The 17,562-nt window shown below is 40.3% G+C and overlaps 1 protein-coding gene and 1 pseudogene across 1 annotated transcript; one reads left to right on the forward strand and one right to left on the reverse strand.

Annotated features, from left to right (window-relative positions):
• Positions 1-1,024: 1,024 nt before the first annotated feature.
• Positions 1,025-1,993, forward strand: LOC132858568 (olfactory receptor 52K1-like). Its single transcript, XM_060888952.1, has one exon. It carries the CDS (start codon positions 1,025-1,027, stop codon positions 1,991-1,993), a length of 969 nt encoding a protein of 322 aa, XP_060744935.1.
• Positions 1,994-4,771: 2,778 nt separating this feature from the next.
• LOC132858105 (olfactory receptor 1M1-like) lies at positions 4,772-5,845 on the reverse strand (annotated as a pseudogene).
• Between the last annotated feature and the right edge of the window lie 11,717 nt (positions 5,846-17,562).

A 17,562-nucleotide genomic window follows, 5' to 3' on the forward strand; every position in this document is an offset into this window, starting at 1 on the left:
CTAGTAATGATAATAGGCCTTCTGATAATAATAATAATAACAACAACAATAAAGCATGTAACCTCATATAATGATATAGCAATTGCCTTGTAATGATGATAGGCCTACTGCTACTCATAATAATGATAATATCTATCTATCTATCTATCTATCTATCTATCTATCTATCTATCTATCTATCTATCTATCTATCTATCTATCTATCTATCTATCTATCTATCTATCTATCTATCTATCTATGCAAGGTGGTGTGGGGGGGCCCAACTGCAATGAACCTGCTTTGGGGGGGGCCCAGCTTGCAAAAGGTTGAGAACCCCTGGGCTAGACTATGGGACCCTTGAGCTATAATCTGGCAGTGCTAATTATATAATATATACTAGCAATTTTAACCAATATTCAAATTTATCCAGCAAAAATAGTAAAATAAGCAAGTAGCATATATAAAACTAAACAGATAAGTATACATGATTAAACTATAATAATAATGCTATTTTCACTTTTCTTTTTTCTGTGCTGATCCTCTGTGGTTAGTTATGACCTCTGTTATGTAAGGAGAAAATGACAAGCTCTGAATTATTCTAGTGTTTTCCCTGAGGGTCATATCAGTGAGTTCTGTAACTGGTTGGAAATGCTAACATTAATAACTACTAAATAGACGATTTAGAGACTCTAATTAGATACTTGGAAGAAAGCTTTGGTATAATTAGTTGAACTGCAAAGCTAATTGTTTCTTTGTTGGTACACACAATTACTAATTATTCCCAATTCACCATTTTACATATTTTTTTTTCCTCTTTATATTTGTGATATTCACTCTGCTATCAGAGTGGAGTCTGGTCCTGGTTTGTAAGTCAAGCCTCTAATATGCATTTAATATAATTGAGCATTATATTGCGAATGAACTCTAAATTTAATTTAGATTTTACTAGCTTTAAAAAATAAATATATTTCATATATTTGTGTAGTTGTTATTTAAACTTACAAAGTATTATTTCCTTTTTCCAGGTGTGACAAAGCTATTCAAATGACTTTAAGCTCTAATTCCACTAATGGAACAGTTACATTTGGTGATGGATTTTATCTCATTGCTTTCAATTCTTTGGGAAATAAGAACTACCTGATGTTGGCACTGGGGATTATATACCTGATCACTCTGCTATGTAATTGTATACTTCTCTCTGTAATCTTGATGAACTCCAGTTTACAGAACCCCAAGTTTCTTGCAGTCTGTAACCTTGCTGTAGTTGACATTTCTATAAACAGTGTTATTATTCCACAAATGGTTCCTGTGTTTGTATTTAATCTTAATCACATCAGTTTTGAAACCTGTTTCTCCCAAATGTTTTTCATGCACTTTTTTGGTGACATGGAATCCTTTTCACTGGCTCTATTGGCTTATGATCGCCTAATTGCTATCTGCTTTCCTTTGCGCTACCCTACTATCAATACTAATTTAAGGATGTTGTTCATTATAACTGGGATTTGGATTTTGGTATTTCTGATTGAACTTTACCCTGTAGTTCTAGCCAGTCGTCTGTCCTATTGTAGGACAACTGTGGTGCAAAGCTGTTGCTGTGAGCATGGCCAAGTATACAAGTTAGCTTGTGGTGATATTTCTTATAACAGAAATCTGGCTACTGCCAAGACGTTAGCTTTTTTGCTTGGCCCTCTTACTTTTATCATTTTGTCATATGTCATAGTGGTCGTGGCAGTGTTACGAATTGCATCTAAAAATCAATGCTGGAAGGCCTTCAACACCTGTCTTACTCACATGGTCCTTGTCCTCATTTATTATATGCCAGTGATTTTGGCTTACATACTAGGGAACTTGCAATTAGTGAAATCACTTGATCAGTTCACAGCAGTCCTTACAGTGTCCACTACACTGCCAGCCATGTTAAACCCTATCATATATAGTCTAAAGACTGAAGAACTGCAAGAAAAGTTACTGAAATTTTTTAAGCCACAAAAAGTGTCACCGCATTTAATGTAAAAGTGTTAATTATTAACAAAGAGTTTTGAAAGCAGATCAATTAAATTACCTGTAATTCTTGTAATAATTACATGTACCTCTGAGATGTAAAACAGGACAACAAAATTACATATTTAGCGTATTGTATTAATTGTTGGTTGAACGTACTTTTGAGTGCAAATTATTATTCTTTTTTTTTTACATTTATTAATATATATTTTAATTGAATATGTGGACTTAATATGAATACAAATAAAATAGCAATAACTCAGTTTATTTCCTATATGTATTTGTCTGAACATTCAACCCTCACAATTGTCCGAGGAACAAAAGCAAAAAGAAAAATGTGTAGCTGTTAAAATTACAGCTGAAATGTTTCTTTTTTTGAGAGTTAAATGACCTTGTTTTTTTAAACTTCAGTGTTTTTTTTGTTTTGTTTTGTTTTTAAACTCATGTTTTTTATAATTATTTTTAGGGAATAACATGCAACAGAGTAACCTACTATTAGAAAATAATAAATAACTGAATGCAAATACATTTTTTTATTAGATTTATGATGTTTTTGATGATTTAGGTGTATAGAATCTATTTCTGTAAATGAATGTACAGTTGTGATGGCAGTTGTTTATTAATTCAGCAACAGATATTTAGCACTCAACAGCTGTACTGTGTATTTAGTTACATCACACCCCCAGAATTCAAGAGAAGCCAGTACAGTATAAGGAGTTAGCATTAACATCTGTTAAAGCACTACAATGAAAGGCATGTACAGTACAACATGATAAAACAACAGCACAGTTACCCCCTACCATGCCTAATTACCAACTTCACTATATCATTTACTTTAACAGGTAAATAAATCGAAATTATGTATATGCACCATACACATTTATATAAGCAATTGTGGGTGTAAAAAAGAAAGCACTAATGATAAATACAAATGATAAAAAGTTTATATTTGTGATGACCTGGAAAAAGGCAATAAATTCTGAGGTGTAAGATCAAAAGTTTCAAATGTCAAATTAATTCATGGATTCACTGAGAACTACGTTTTACAGAAGACACACAGTCTACTAAAATGCCAATCCGAGACTTTAATTTTCAAAAGTCACATTCACCATCAATAGACTTTTACCTACAAAAACCTGTTCATATTTACATCTGCTACATAAATGCACATGAACACTAGACCAACCTGACATTACAAGGCTACATATAGTGTGTTTATCTGGTTTCTCTGATCTTGTTCTCTTCTTGGTTTTTGGATTTTTGATTTGGACTTTTGAGTGTTTTTTACATTGTTTGTACTGTTCTTTGCCTGTTCTTTGAATACAACTTTGCCTTACAATTTAGATCTTTTCCTGTGTTTCAGAAATAAACTCTCACTGCCGTTGTACCTGTTTTTGCCCACTTTGCATGACAACAAAAATCAAGAACCTTTTTTTTCCTGGCTATAAAAATGTACCTTAAGCAAAACATTAAAATATTTGTCAAAAATATGTAGAAATTGTACTCATTTTCAATACCCTAAGCTTTCTGAAAATCACAGTTATTGGATGTTAAAATGCTGTATACAGGGAGGAAAAAAATTTCCTATTAAAAACAAATGAGAGATATTAATTCTTTAAGGCAACCCCTCAGATTTATTCCATGAATATCAAAATCCATCCATACATACAATAAGTAAAGTAAAAAACGATAATTTAAATTGATTTTGTTGTTGTTGCTATTATTTTTAGGTGTATAGTAAAGGCCTCCCTCAAATTAATTTATTTTTATAATTGGCTTTATCTTGAGTAGTAATGGAAAAAGTGGAACTGCCACAAGATGGGCGCAATAGACCAAAAGTAAAATTCTTGCACACTCTCTTGCATACTCTTGTATATGCATTTCCCAAACATAACATGTTTGTTGAACATCCCTTTCCAGATTTAGCCTCTGCTTTGTTGTTATAATCCCCTCCACATTGCTGAGGAGGCTGTCAGGATTTGAAAATTCACTGGGGTCAAGTTCAGGGTACTGTGAAGACACCTCAAGTTCATCCATTCCAACCTACACATCATTGTCATGTTGGATCATCTTGGATCATCTTTCTACACAATTGTACAAATGTGTGGTTCCAACGTTTTGCCTGTAGTTTAAGAAAGGCTCACATGTAGGTGTAAGTGTCAGATGTCCACAAATCTTTGCAATAGTGTACATGCATGTTTATCCTGTACATTAGGATCTATTTAATATAATTAAGCGCACATACAAATTAAGATAACAGATTTAGATTTTTTTTTTCAAAACAGGAAATATATTAAATACATTAAAATGCCCACGCACCAACTAAAATACCATCATCACCACCAGAATCACAAAGTCATCAAAATATTATAAATAATAATTCTCACAATGAAGACATGAATCATTAAATCACATGCACTGTATATCATTGTTATATGCTTAAATAATATTACAAGTGCCAATTTAAAGCATTGATGTCTGCCTACAAATTAAAAAAATATACAAATAAATAAATAAATAAATAAATAAATAAATAAATAAATGTTTATTTATAAACATTTATTTATTATTGTAGAAGCAGGAATGTGAGTGAAAAATTGGAGGGCTAGTCTTAATTTTACAGCAAATTCATGTAATTTCTGTGAAAAGATTATGAAAGAAAAGCATTTTAGCAAAACTGGAGTTCATACAAATACATAGTTTTCTAACTACAATTTTCTTAATTAATTTAAGGTTTTAATTTCAAACAAATTGAGCCCACATCTCAGTCATTTACATATCAGATACAAATCACTTTGTTATAGTGTGCACGTGGGGAATTATATTGGTTTTCTTTTTAAGCATTTTCACTATAAAGACTCTGAAATCCTTTGTGTTCAAGACATATATGATGGGATTTAACATGGGTGGAATAGTCCTTGATAGCGAAGTATTAATTATCCTAGCATTAGGATGGATAGAGAAAGTTACTGCAGCAAGGTATGTGCTTAGTATAGGTAAGAAAAATACTCCTACTATCAACAGATGAGAGACACAAGTTTTGAGTGCTTTAAGACGACTCTCCCATGTTGTAATCTTAGTCAAAGCCAACAGGATGCCTATGTATGATAAAACTATAGCAGTCAATGGTGCATAGAGGTATACTACAGTACAAAATTTTGCCATGAAGGAATTTATACTGTTGTCATTACATGCAATTGTATAAATTGGCCCATGGTCACAAAAAAAACTCTTTACCTCATTTGATTTACAGAATGAAAGTCGTGTAACCAAAACCACAGTTGTACCATTTATAACAAAACTAAATAACCATATTGCTGTTAAAGTCACAAACATGAAGGAGTTATTTACAATAGCATGGTATCTCAGAGGTAAGCAAATAGCAATAAAGCGATCATAAGCCAGGGCAACAAGAGTTAAAGACTGTCCACCAGAGAAGAAAAAAGTAAAAAACATGTTACTTAAACAAGCATCATAGGATATGTACTGTGAATCAAAAAGGAAAGTCTTCATAAGGTTAGGAATAAGTGCATTTGTTTCACCAAAATCTGACAGAGCTAAATTAAAGATCCCCATGTATTTAGGAATATGCAAACTTCGATCAACTAATATCATATATAGGACAATTAAGTTTCCACACAGTGAAACAATATAGACAAAAAATAAAAATATATAATAGTATTGGCTTAATGGAAGCCCAGAAAATCCACTAATGAAAAAATATTCTGGACGCACAAATGATGAATTTTGTAATAAACTGAAGTTCAAAGCACTCATGATGATGGAGATTTTGTTCACATCCTCTCTAACCTAAAACTACAGACATAAGAAATTAAACCAAAAATAAGCACACAGATTGATCATAGATTAGATTTAAAGTATACAGTGCATATCAATAGATCTGTAGCAATAAAAATGATATAATTAGTCATGAAAATTATTATATTAGAATTGCGCTTTTTTGCTTTACTTTGTACCTTGTTTTAATGTTGTGTGAACTTGTGTACATGCATTATATGTAGAAATGGTGGACCTTAATTTTCACGTGATTTCTCAGACAGTGATGTAAATATAACCCTTATGGTATAATTTCTCTTTTGGGAATCAAAACCTGGCAACATACCATATATGCAAATTTATTTTCTACATTACAGGAATTGCAAACATGTAAGCACTGAAAAAACTGATATATTAGCAAGTGAAAAGATATTTAATGAAGGATAGGTTACTCAATATATCAAGATAATTATATTACAAACATAAGACTAGTAAGAGTATTTTTGTACATATATTTATCTAATATCATTAGTTAATAAGTAGTAATTATAATTAACAAACATAATAATAATTTATTATTATTATTATTATTATTATTATTATTATTATTATATACTGCAGTGAGGTGTCAGTAAAGTAAGATCTGCAAAAGTTATAAGATCTGAAGCTTTTACATGAAATCTAACACAAACACTGAAACACTGGAAATCATCTTCATACTAATCAAAATCATTGATGATGAGTAAATAGCAAAAAATAAATAAATAAATAAACTAAGGTAATATTGAAAGCTAATTTGACTCACATCACTGAGGAGAATCAGTGTGGAGGTCTCTGAAAAATGGAAACTGTCTGCATGGAGATGGAAAGCTGCATGAATTTAGGTAGCAGTCATAAAGCTTAGAGCAGACAATACTAACCTTTTCATGAGAGCAATCTAAGATAAGCTTAGCAACAGCATGTGCAATCACCTCCAGGAGCACTTCAAACGCCACAGAATGTGATAGAAATTTGACTGCTACTTGCTTCTCATTGTCCACATCGAGCTTCTCAGTGTCAGATGCAGACATTATATACTGATCCAGGTCGGGAGAGAGGTCACAAGGCCAAAGAGGAGGCATTAGAGTCAGCTGAGAGGATGAGAGAAAGAGATTCATTCATTCATCTCATTCTCCATTCGACTTCTGCTAACTCAACCTGCGACCACCAAGTCAGAAACCGGCACGCTGCTTTGACAGACGAGTGACCTGAGCCATGACGCACATGGAGACGAAAAGTACTGCAATGCAAACTGTATGTATACGTTCCTCTATCAAACAAAAAAGGAGTTGCCCCACGTAATGCAACTGGACCTAAATGCATGCAGTTTCTGAACTGTTTGCTCGCCATCCTTCCTAACACGCTTTGTTTTGTCACCTAACAAAACACGCTTTGTTTATGACCTAACTGAGTAATTTTACAGAGTTTCAGACACAACTTGAAGCATTCCTATAGCATCAGCCATGATGCAGCAGCCAGTTCCTTCAAAAGGGAACATAAATTATGGGATTTAACATGGATGAAAATGGTTGTAAATGAACTGTAAAGACAATAATATAAAAAGAATAAGTAAAAAATAAAAATGTACAAGAACTGCCCAGCATTACTCTTGGTTGTTGATGAAACCCCATGATTTAAGCATAATAGTTTAGTTATTCCACTACTGATTATATTTAAGTTCCCATATAATATAATAAGTAGCCAAATCTTCAACCACATAATTACTGTATGTTCAATAGGCAAGAAGTCCTTGCCTATTGTAAAATGTATACAGAATAAAGAAACTGATTTTAAAGAAACTAAAGAAAACATGATTTTACCATATTTGTCCAAAAGGTGTTCACCCTGATCATGCTTTCTTCTAAGGCTTAGAGCGAACAGTGCCAGTAGTGTAAAATATATAATATTCATTATTATTTTATAACCTGATTTACTATATGTCTATTTTTTCCAACGTAAATTTGTTTTAACCCAGATTACTTTTAAAAGTCCTTCAGTTAATACTAAAAGAACCACTGAGTAAATTAATTTTATGAAAGAGCTGGGAGTGAATTTGATGAGCAAAAGATATATGCAATGACCTGCTGAATGAGAAAAGGAAAATCTTGGTCACCTGAACTGTGGTTGTAAGAATTTACTGACTAAAGAGGGAATAATTAGGTTCATTATACATACAACCACAACTACAAATGATATAATTTAATAATGTTGCAACATTTAAGAAATTGATGTTGATCTTCTGTGATATGTTAACAGTCATAATGTGTCAACAAAGTGCAGAGTTTAAATATTGCAAGCAAATGTGTTGTGACCTACCAGGTATCAAGCAGCATTCTAATATTTTTAATGAAATAAAAGTGCAAATGCTTAGTGAGTTTATAGTTCCCTTTAGAGGGAACTCGACGCTGCGTCAGTGCTGACGCTATGGGAATGCTTCTTTGAGGAAGTTGTGTCTGAAGCTCTGTGTGCACACACGGCATTTTAATGGCTCGGAAAGGACACGTGACGGAGTAATTACTCGCCAGTAAGTCCATATAAGGGCATCTACGTCACACTGCTCCAGCTTTCTTTGTCTTCAGGAAGCGCTCTGTGTATGTGTGTCGTTTGTCACTGTCTGTCAAGTGCAGGGAAAGAAAAAAAATAGGGAAAGCTAGGTGAGGGACATAAATATGTTACAGTCCAAGCACTTTAAGCAATGCATGCATCCGTGCCCCCGCTTTATCACGGGGGACGACTCGCATTCTCTTTGTGTTGTGTGTTTGGGAGAGGAGCATGCGCGGTCGGCTCTCGAGGGAGCCGGCTGCGTGCATTGTGAGGTTTTCCCTCTGCGCACTCTCCGATCCCGCCTGATGTGTTTTCCAAGCAATCAGCTGCGCCTCGTGGTTCGGGTCCTGCTTCCGCCGAGGCGGCGCGGCGGCTCCGATCATGGGGTTCGCAGGTCGAGTTAGCGGAGGTGGAGCAAGAGACGGGTGTTACCCGTGCCCTGCTTTCCACGTCGGGCTCTGAGGAGCTCGATGTGGGCGGGGACGTGCTTTCCCCCTCGGTAAAGCCGAATGAGAGAGAGCAGTCAGTCGCGTTCGAGGAGCTCCTCGAAGTGGTGTCACACGCCGTGGGTAGGCTGAATTTGGATTGGCCTGAAGAGGAAGTTAGTGTCGCCCGCTCTAAGTTAGACGACCGCTTTCTGACTTCAGGCCGCAGGCCATCTGCACGCAGGCGCCTGCCTTTTTTTCCTGACCTCCATGCTGAGGTGTCGAGGTCCTGGAAGAATCCATTTGCAGCGCGTGTTTTTTCTCCGGCCATGTCTGATTATTCAGCCATCATAGGGCTTGAAAGCCATGGCTATGGGGCGATGCCTAGGGTTGAAGAGACGCTCGCGGGCTATCTCTCGCCTGCATCGCCTGCATGGAGGAGACCTTCCCTTCCCTCCAAGCCCTGTAGGACCACCTCAGCCCTTGTAGGTAAGGCTTATACGGCGGCAGGCCAGGCAGGTGCGGCTCTGCACACCATGGCCGTTTTGCAGGCCTACCAGGCTGACCTGCTGGCAGAGCTTGATGGGAGGGAAGAATTGGGACCTCAGGCGATATCTGAGCTCCGCCGGGCCACTGACCTTGCACTCCGTGCCACGAAGCAGATGGCCCGCTCCATAGGCCGTTCAATGGCTGCACTAATTGCCACGGAGAGGCACCTGTGGCTTAATTTAACCGGCATAAAGGAAAAGGATTTCTCCTGGACGCCCCGGTGTCGCCCCTGGGTTTGTTCGGCGACGCAGTGAATACTGTCGTCGACAGACACCAGGAGGTGAAACGCCAATCGGTGGCATTCAGGGAGTTTCTCCCTCGCCGCGGCGAGCAGCCTGGGCCTTCATCTAGCCACTCCCTGCCATCTTCTAGTTCGCTTAGGGCAGTGAAAAAGGTTAGTGTAGCGGCCCGTGCCGCCCCCCCGTCTAGGACTAGGGAGGCCGGTCAGTGTACCCAGGCCCAGACCCGTCAGGGGAGAGGGGACCTTAGGTCCGTTATTTCAGCCAGGCGAGCCACAAAGGAGTCCTGATGCCCGAGGGCGGGGGCTCCTGGGGGCGTCCTATTCAGGAACACCCCCCCCTACTGCCTGCCCCGCCGTCTTTGTCGTTTCGGGGGGCAGTGGGGCCTGTCTCGGCTCCCCGTTTGTGTACGGATCTTCCCGGGTTGGAGCCTGCCAGTACGCTGTTTCAGGGCACCCGGGAGGTCTGCGCGAGGCTGTCGCCTCTGTCAGGCAGCCTGGCAGCGTGGAAACTTCTGCCAGGGGTGTCACAGTGGGTCCTGGACACTGTAGAAAGAGGGTACAGGATCCAGTTTTCCTCCCATCCCCCGGGCTTTCAGGGCATGTTGCCCACGATCGTGGGCGGGCACCAGGCGGTGTTCCTCCAAGGGGAACTCTGCTCGCTTCTGGAGAATGGGGCCATAGAGCATGTTCCCCTCCCAGAGCGGGACTCCGGCTTTTACAGCCGATATTTTGTTGTTCCCAAGAAGGACGGGGGGCTGCGTCCAATTTTGGACCTGTGGGCTCTGAACTGTACTCTGAAGACCTACAAGTTCAAGATGCTCACGCTCAAGGTGATCGTGTCCCAGATCCGAGCACTGGTTTGTGACGATCGACCTCAAAGATGCTTATTTTCACATAAGCATTCTGCCAGAACACAGGAAGTTCCTCAGGTTCGCTTTCGGGGGCGAAGCGTACCAGTATCGTGTCCTTCCTTTTGGTCTAGCCCTTTCACACCGTACGTTTACGAAGTGCATGGATGCTGCCCTGGCACCGTTGCGTCTCCAGGGCATCCGTGTACTGAATTACCTCGACGACTGGCTCATTCTGGCCCAGTTGGAGGCTATGGCAGCCAGTCATCAAGATGCTGTGCTTGCCCACATGAGGTCCTTAGGCCTCAGGCTGAACCCAGGAAAGTGTGTGCTTGCTCCCTCTCAGAGAACCACCTTTCTGGGGATAGTTTGGGATTCCACCACGATGCGGGCACATCTGTCTCCCGCTCGGGTGGCCTCCATCTTGGCAGCAGTGAAAGCTATTCGGCTAGGCCGCTGCCTCTCTGTCGCCGAGGCACAGAGGGTGCTCGGCCTCATGTCAGCAGCAGCCAACGTTATCCCTTTGGGTCTGCTTCACATGAGGCCGTTCCAGTTCTGGCTCAGGGGTGCGGGCTTTCATCCTCGCAGACATCCCCTCAGGGTTATACGGGTTATGCGCCCTGGGCTTCGTACCCTTCTTCTATGGAAAAGACCCCGGTTCTTGGCCTTGGGTCCCATTCTAGGGGCGTGTCACCGTCGCAGGACTCTTTCGACGGACGCCCCGCTCTCGGGCTGGGGCGCGGCTTTAGATGGCCGCTCGGCCGAGGGTCTATGGGAGGGCCCCTGTCTCTCGTGGCACATAAATTGCCTGGAGATGAGGGCTGTGTTCCTAGCATTGAAACACTTTCTACCACACCTCAAGGGCTGCCATGTCCTGGTGCGGACAGACAGCAACATGGTGGTGTCCTATATCAATCATCAGGGCGGTCTGCGTCCACGCCCCCTGTTCAGGTTGGTGCGGCAGATTCTGCTCTGCGCAGAGACCAGGTTTCTTTCACTGAGAGCGGTTTTATCCCAGGGCGTGTAAATCGGGAGGCAGACTTCCTGTCGAGGCAGGTGCTGAGGCCCGGGGAGTGGTGGCTTCACCCCCACGTGGTGGAGTGAATTTTCGGCCAAGTGGAAGTGGATTTGTTCGCCTCCGAGGAGTCGACCCACTGTCCGCTGTGGTTCTCCCTCTCTCATCCGGCCCCGTTGGGCCTGGCATGGACGTGGCCGAGGCTCCGTCTGTACGCCTTTCCCCCGGTAGCTCTGCTCCCGCAAGTCCTAGCCAGAGTGCGCCACGACCAGGTCAACCTTCTCCTAGTTGCCCCTCGTTGGCCCCCTCGAGTATGGTTCACGGACCTAGTCTCCCTCCTGAACGGCACTCCATGGGAGGTTCCCGTCAGGAGGGATCTCCTCTCTCAGGCGCAGGGGGCAATTCTTCACCCCCGCCCCGAGATATGGAAGCTTTGGGTCTGGCCCCTGAGGGGGACCAGCTCCTAGACACAGGCCTCTCAACTGAGGTGACAGAGACTCTGCTGAATGCTAGGGCTCCCTCCACTAGGAGGCTGTATGCTCTGAAGTGGAGGCTTTTTCGCCTCTGGTGTGACGAGCACTCTCAGGATCCAGTTCACTGCCCGGTTGATACAGTGCTGGAGTTCCTGCAGTCTTGCTTTTCTCGGGGCCTGTCCCCGTCTACTCTAAAGGTGTACGCTGCGAACCACGAACCTGTCCTTGGGGCCTCCTTGGGTAGGCACCCTTTAGCTCTAGCCCAGGCCATCTTCTAAACATCAATACTGAGTGCTAACCACTTAACAACATTTGCCAAGATTTTATGAAGAGATTTTGGGCCTCATTTATCAATCTTTTAGTAAGGTTGTAAAGATTTTGGAAACGCTGTTTTTTTTTTTTTTTTTTTTTGCTAAGCAGCGGTTTTCTTCTTGGAACTCTGCCATGCAGGCCATTTTGCCCAGTCTCTTTCTTAAGGTGGAGTTATGAACACTGGCCTTAACTGTGGCAAGTGAGGCCTGCAGTTCTTTGGATGTTATTGCGGGGTCTTTTGTGACATTTTTTGATTCCTTGGTTCTGAACAGGTGTGGCAGCAGGCTTTGTCGATTTGCAGGCTTTGTCGATCGCCCCCACCTGCCTAGAATTTTCCCCCGGCATGTCCAAGGCTATCCTGCACCACATTCCAGGTTATGTCCCTAAGGTGCCCAGGATGGTGGGTTGTTCAATCATCCTGCAGGCCTACCGTCCCCCGCCCCATGAGTCGGCGGAACAGGGGAGGCTGCATTTGCTTTGCCCGATAAGGGCCCTGAGGACTTACGTCCACCGCTCTAGCTCGTGGCATAACTCCTCCGCCCCTTTTGTCTGTTTTCGGGGCAGGAATGGGGTAATCCGGTTTCCAAACAGTGCCTGGTGCACTGGGTGGTGGAGGCCTTACTCAGGCCTACGAGGTGCGCAGTCAGGCCTCACCTCTCGGCATCAGGGCCCACTCCACTAGGGGTATCGCCTCATCCAGTGCCTTGGCCAGGGGTGTCCGCATTGAAGATATTTGTGCTGCGGCAGGATGGTCCTCTCCGCACACCTTTATCAGATTCTATGACCTGGATTGGACCCCACTCCAGGGTCCCAGGTACTGCGGGGCCTGTGATGTGCTGTTCGCAGTTTGCTTGTGCTCTTTCACGGCCTCTGGCACAGTCATCGACCGGTGCGTGGCGGCGTGGGTATTGGCGTTCCCATAGCGTCAGCACTGACGCAGCGTCGAGTTCCCTCGAAAGGGAACTACACCAGGTTACATATGTAACCCGGTTCCCTGAGAAGGGAATGAGACGCTGCGTTGCTGGCCACGCCCCGGCGTCCGTTCGCGCTTCCTTCCGACAAATGGAAGCTGGAGCAGTGTGACGTAGATGCCCTTATATGGACTTACTGGCGAGTAATTACTCCGTCACGTGTCCTTTCCAAGCCATTAAAATGGCGTGTGTGCACACAGAGCTTCAGACACAACTTCCTCAAAGAAGCATTCCCATAGCGTCAGCACTGACGCAGCGTCGAGTTCCCTTCTCAGGGAACCGGGTTACATACGTAACCTGGTGTAGATTTATTGTGTGATATACTGTGTGTATATATAGTGATATTATTTTTGATAACTCTGAATTTGGTAATGTGGAATGTCATTTTTCTGCCAAAGGGCCTGGGATAATAGTGAGAATAAATTGGTTAGAGGCACTGTAGGTAAAGAAGGGCTTGTCAAAGCTGTCAACTTGGTTAGAAGTGTACCAGCCAGAAGCCAGTTTTTCTGCCTAATGTTTTACTAAATATTTTTATTATTGTCACATATACATTACAGCGCAGTGAAATTCTTTCTTCACATATCCCAATGTTGGAGGTTGGGGTCAGAGGACAGGGTTAGCCATGATACAACAACCCTGGATCAGAGAGGGTTAAGGGCCTTCTCAAAGACCCAACAGTGGCAGCATGGTGGTGCAAGGAATTGAAACCCAATCTTCTAAACATCAATACTGAGTGCTAACCACTTAACAACATTTGCCAAGATTTTATGAAGAGATTTTGGGCCTCATTTATCAATCTTTTAGTAAGGTTGTAAAGATTTTGGAAACGCTGTTTTTTTTTGTTTTTTTTTTACAAAATTGCATATACAGGTGGATGCAAATCACTAATACAGTCTATGGGTTCTATGCACAACACATATTTACATCATTTATGTTTTATGTCATAAAGAAAATCCTGTGAACTGTGAAAACAAAACTCCTCTTTTAGACATGAAGAGTTTTGGCAAAAACTTTCTACAAATCCACACAGCTGGAAATACAGTAGTAAACCATCTTGGTAACATTGGCATACTCATATCAACATATTATTTAGGACGGATAATAGGCAGTGTGTATTTTTGTCATTTTAATTCTTTGCTAAAAATAATGCAACCTAGTCATCATTACATTAAAGGAATTAGATATCTCAAAAAGTTATTGATGGCTTTTAGAAGGAAAATTCAGAGTTGGAAATATCCTAACTGGTATCAGATATTTGAGCATGCTTACAGATAGCTCCAAACATTTTCCAGACAATTAATGTGCATTGCATTAGGTGCTTCAGCTCAAACAGATGTTAATAAATAGTTGGTACAAAATTACTCAGAAATGAGTAATTCATTAAACACTGAAGACAAATTCTGAGCAAGCTGTTTAAGACCTTTTGCAGCATAATAGAATATTAGGATCAACCATATGTATACAATCATACACATCATGTACTGTACTCTGTTTAAAATAGTATTACTAGTAGTTTGAGTTGTACTTTTGCATCTAAGTGAGTTGAGCTAAATCTTATTTTATATTGTATAATGATCATTTATAATGATCACATTTTCACACAACTTCTAAATTCTCCAGGGATTTAAGTTTCATAGAAGTTCTATGAAAGGAAACCACTGTTTTGGCTCTTATGGAACAATTGTATAGGATTATACTATAAGAATGAATGAATGGAAATGTTGAAAGAAGTGGTTTACAGGGCCCCGATCATTGATTACATCAAGATTTTATAGACAGGATTCAAACAAAGAAGACATGTAAAAGCAAAACATAATCACTAATTGGCTCAAATGCACAACGCCTGCTCATCTCCTGTCTTACCAAGGTCTGCTAGAAGCTGTTTATGAGCCTACAGTAAGTACTGCCAACTGCTCTCCATTCCCCTCTGTCCTTGTCATAATCTAAGAAAACAACTGCTGGCAATGACTATTTCTAGTCACATTAACTACCAGACATGAGCATAGAAGGACAAGGCCTTACAAACATCTCTAAAGAAAAAATTTCCACCACAGTTCCCTCCTTTTGTTCCTGGGACAATACATAAAATTTTACTGATCAATAACAAAGATCTAAACTCTAAACGATATGTACAAGTATTATTAATCAACCACTTAATCCACAGTATTGTTAATCAATTTCTTAATCAGTATCAATTAATCAGTTACGAATATATTCACGTATGCCTTAAGCTAAGCTTAATCATGTACAATCTCACATCAGCGTACTTCATAAAATACATGACCTTTAGTGGACAGTATGTTGTTTTGTGGGGACAGGACCCTTACATAAGAAATGCAGTTAAAGGCAAAGCATTGATCTAGTTGTAACTTTGTTGCAAGTCACACTCTTTACTGTCTGTATTCACCTTTGTCTGGTTCTGGATCAGAGTCCCTAGGGCTCCTCATCCTAACAGGATTTTAACTTGTCTATGAAGTTAGATCTGTGTGTGTAAGAGACTGGGTGTCATAGTCAGTATGTAATACTGTATAGTCTTCTGCTGTCATAAATGTCTGTCACATTTACCTCTTTCATTTAGTTTACTTATTTCATTCACATTTGTGTTCCCCTATCATTGTTGCTCTTTCAGTGTGTGAGGTGTGTATGTCCTCATCCTGCGGGTTCGGATGGAGCTGCTTTTTCTCTCAGCATCAAGCTGTGATATATCAGGGTTTTCTTCTGACTCATTCACTTTACGCATCGTAGAGGGTCAGTTGGAGCTCACGGGAGAGGTTACTAGCACGTCACCGTGGGCCCTGATGTTCTTTCTTGCTCCTTTTGGCAGCTGTAGTTCGCTGTTTTTTCTCCTGGCTCTGGGATCCGCTTACAATGGCTAACGTGAAACCACGTCACTCTCTCTGCAACCATCAGTTGTGATGATGTTTGTCAATGGGACTGTGATTTGGAAAAGAGGTTGTATGTGCAAAAACTGTTAACATTTTTACATATTAAAATTTTACAGTAGTATAAAATTTATGTTTTAGTTATAAGTAATTATAATGAGTAAAAATGCAGTTATTTCTGACAGAAAATTCATAAATATCCATGAAATATTGATTATCTGGTTAAATGTAATAGTTATTTTATATATTTTTTGCATTTGCTTACTATATGATGATTAGTAGTTTTTTGGAAATGCTGGAATTATTCCCCAAAAAGTATTTATGACTATTGTTATATGTAAAAATTAGACTACTAAATGGACAATGTTTTCATATTTATGGTAAACAGAAATCCTTTATTCTCTAATTAGGTGCTCAAAAGAAATGTGTGGTATAATTAGGTGAACTACTTCAAAGCTTATTGTTTTTTTGTTGTACACACAGTGACTAATTAATCCCAAATCACCATTTACAACTCTATACATTAGTTTCTTTAGCTAGGTATAGTGGACTAATTTTAATTGGATTGTAAGGCAGGCTTTTATCATGAACTGCATGTACATAATACATCATTACAGTTAGCATTATATAATTTTGCTTTCCCTAACTTTGTAAATATTGTATGTATGTCATGTACACTACATTTAATTTAATGGATGAATGCAATATTATTCCACGTGTAAAGAAGTAGTTTAAATGAATAGTAGAAATGGGACAGATTAAATCTTATAAAGGATTTTATCCAGTGTAAGGGATTCATCAGCAATCCCCCCACCCGAGTTCTGAATGCTCCCGGTTACTCGTTCACTTCCTGTATGATGGACATATGACCAAATGCCTTTATGACTCTTACACGAAGTTGTTAGCTTGCCTACTTTACTCAGCTGTAGGACTGATTTTCTTACCATTGTTTCTTTGTAAATAACCCATTGCTCTGTCTCTTATTTTGCCTCTTGGTTGGATTGTGATTCGGGTTTGTTTGTATAGCTGACTGATTTCTATGGCTTTCAGACTGTGATTGTTTTGCTCTCCCTGGACTTAGCCTATTGTTACATTATTTACATTTACATAATTTCCTGTCCTGTGTCACCCAAACGAGGATGGGTTCCCTTCTGAGCCCGGTTCCTCTCAAGGTTTCTTCCTCATAACATCTCAGGGAGTTTATCTTTCCACTGTCAACTCTGGCTTGCTCATACCTGATTTTGGTATCAGGAATTATTACCTGATCACTCTGCTATGCAATTTTACATTTCTGGTAATAATCATGATGAACTGTTTACAGAACCAAAAGTTTCTTGCAGTTTGTAACCTTGCGTAATTGACATTTCTATAAACAATGTTATTAATCACAAATTATTCTGTCTTTGTGATTTCCTGTCTTTAATCACATCAGTTCTGAAGCCTGCTTCTCCCAAATTGAGCATTACCCTGTAAGTACTGCCAGCCATTTTAAACCCTATAATGTA

This window comes from Tachysurus vachellii, chromosome 15, assembly GCF_030014155.1.
Source record: "Tachysurus vachellii isolate PV-2020 chromosome 15, HZAU_Pvac_v1, whole genome shotgun sequence".
In the NCBI taxonomy this organism is placed as follows: Eukaryota; Metazoa; Chordata; class Actinopteri; order Siluriformes; family Bagridae; genus Tachysurus; species Tachysurus vachellii.

Bases quoted from the DNA above. Each gene is read 5' to 3' on its own strand.
- LOC132858568 (XM_060888952.1), top strand. From the start codon at position 1,025: ATGACTTTAAGCTCTAATTCCACTAATGGAACAGTTACATTTGGTGAT.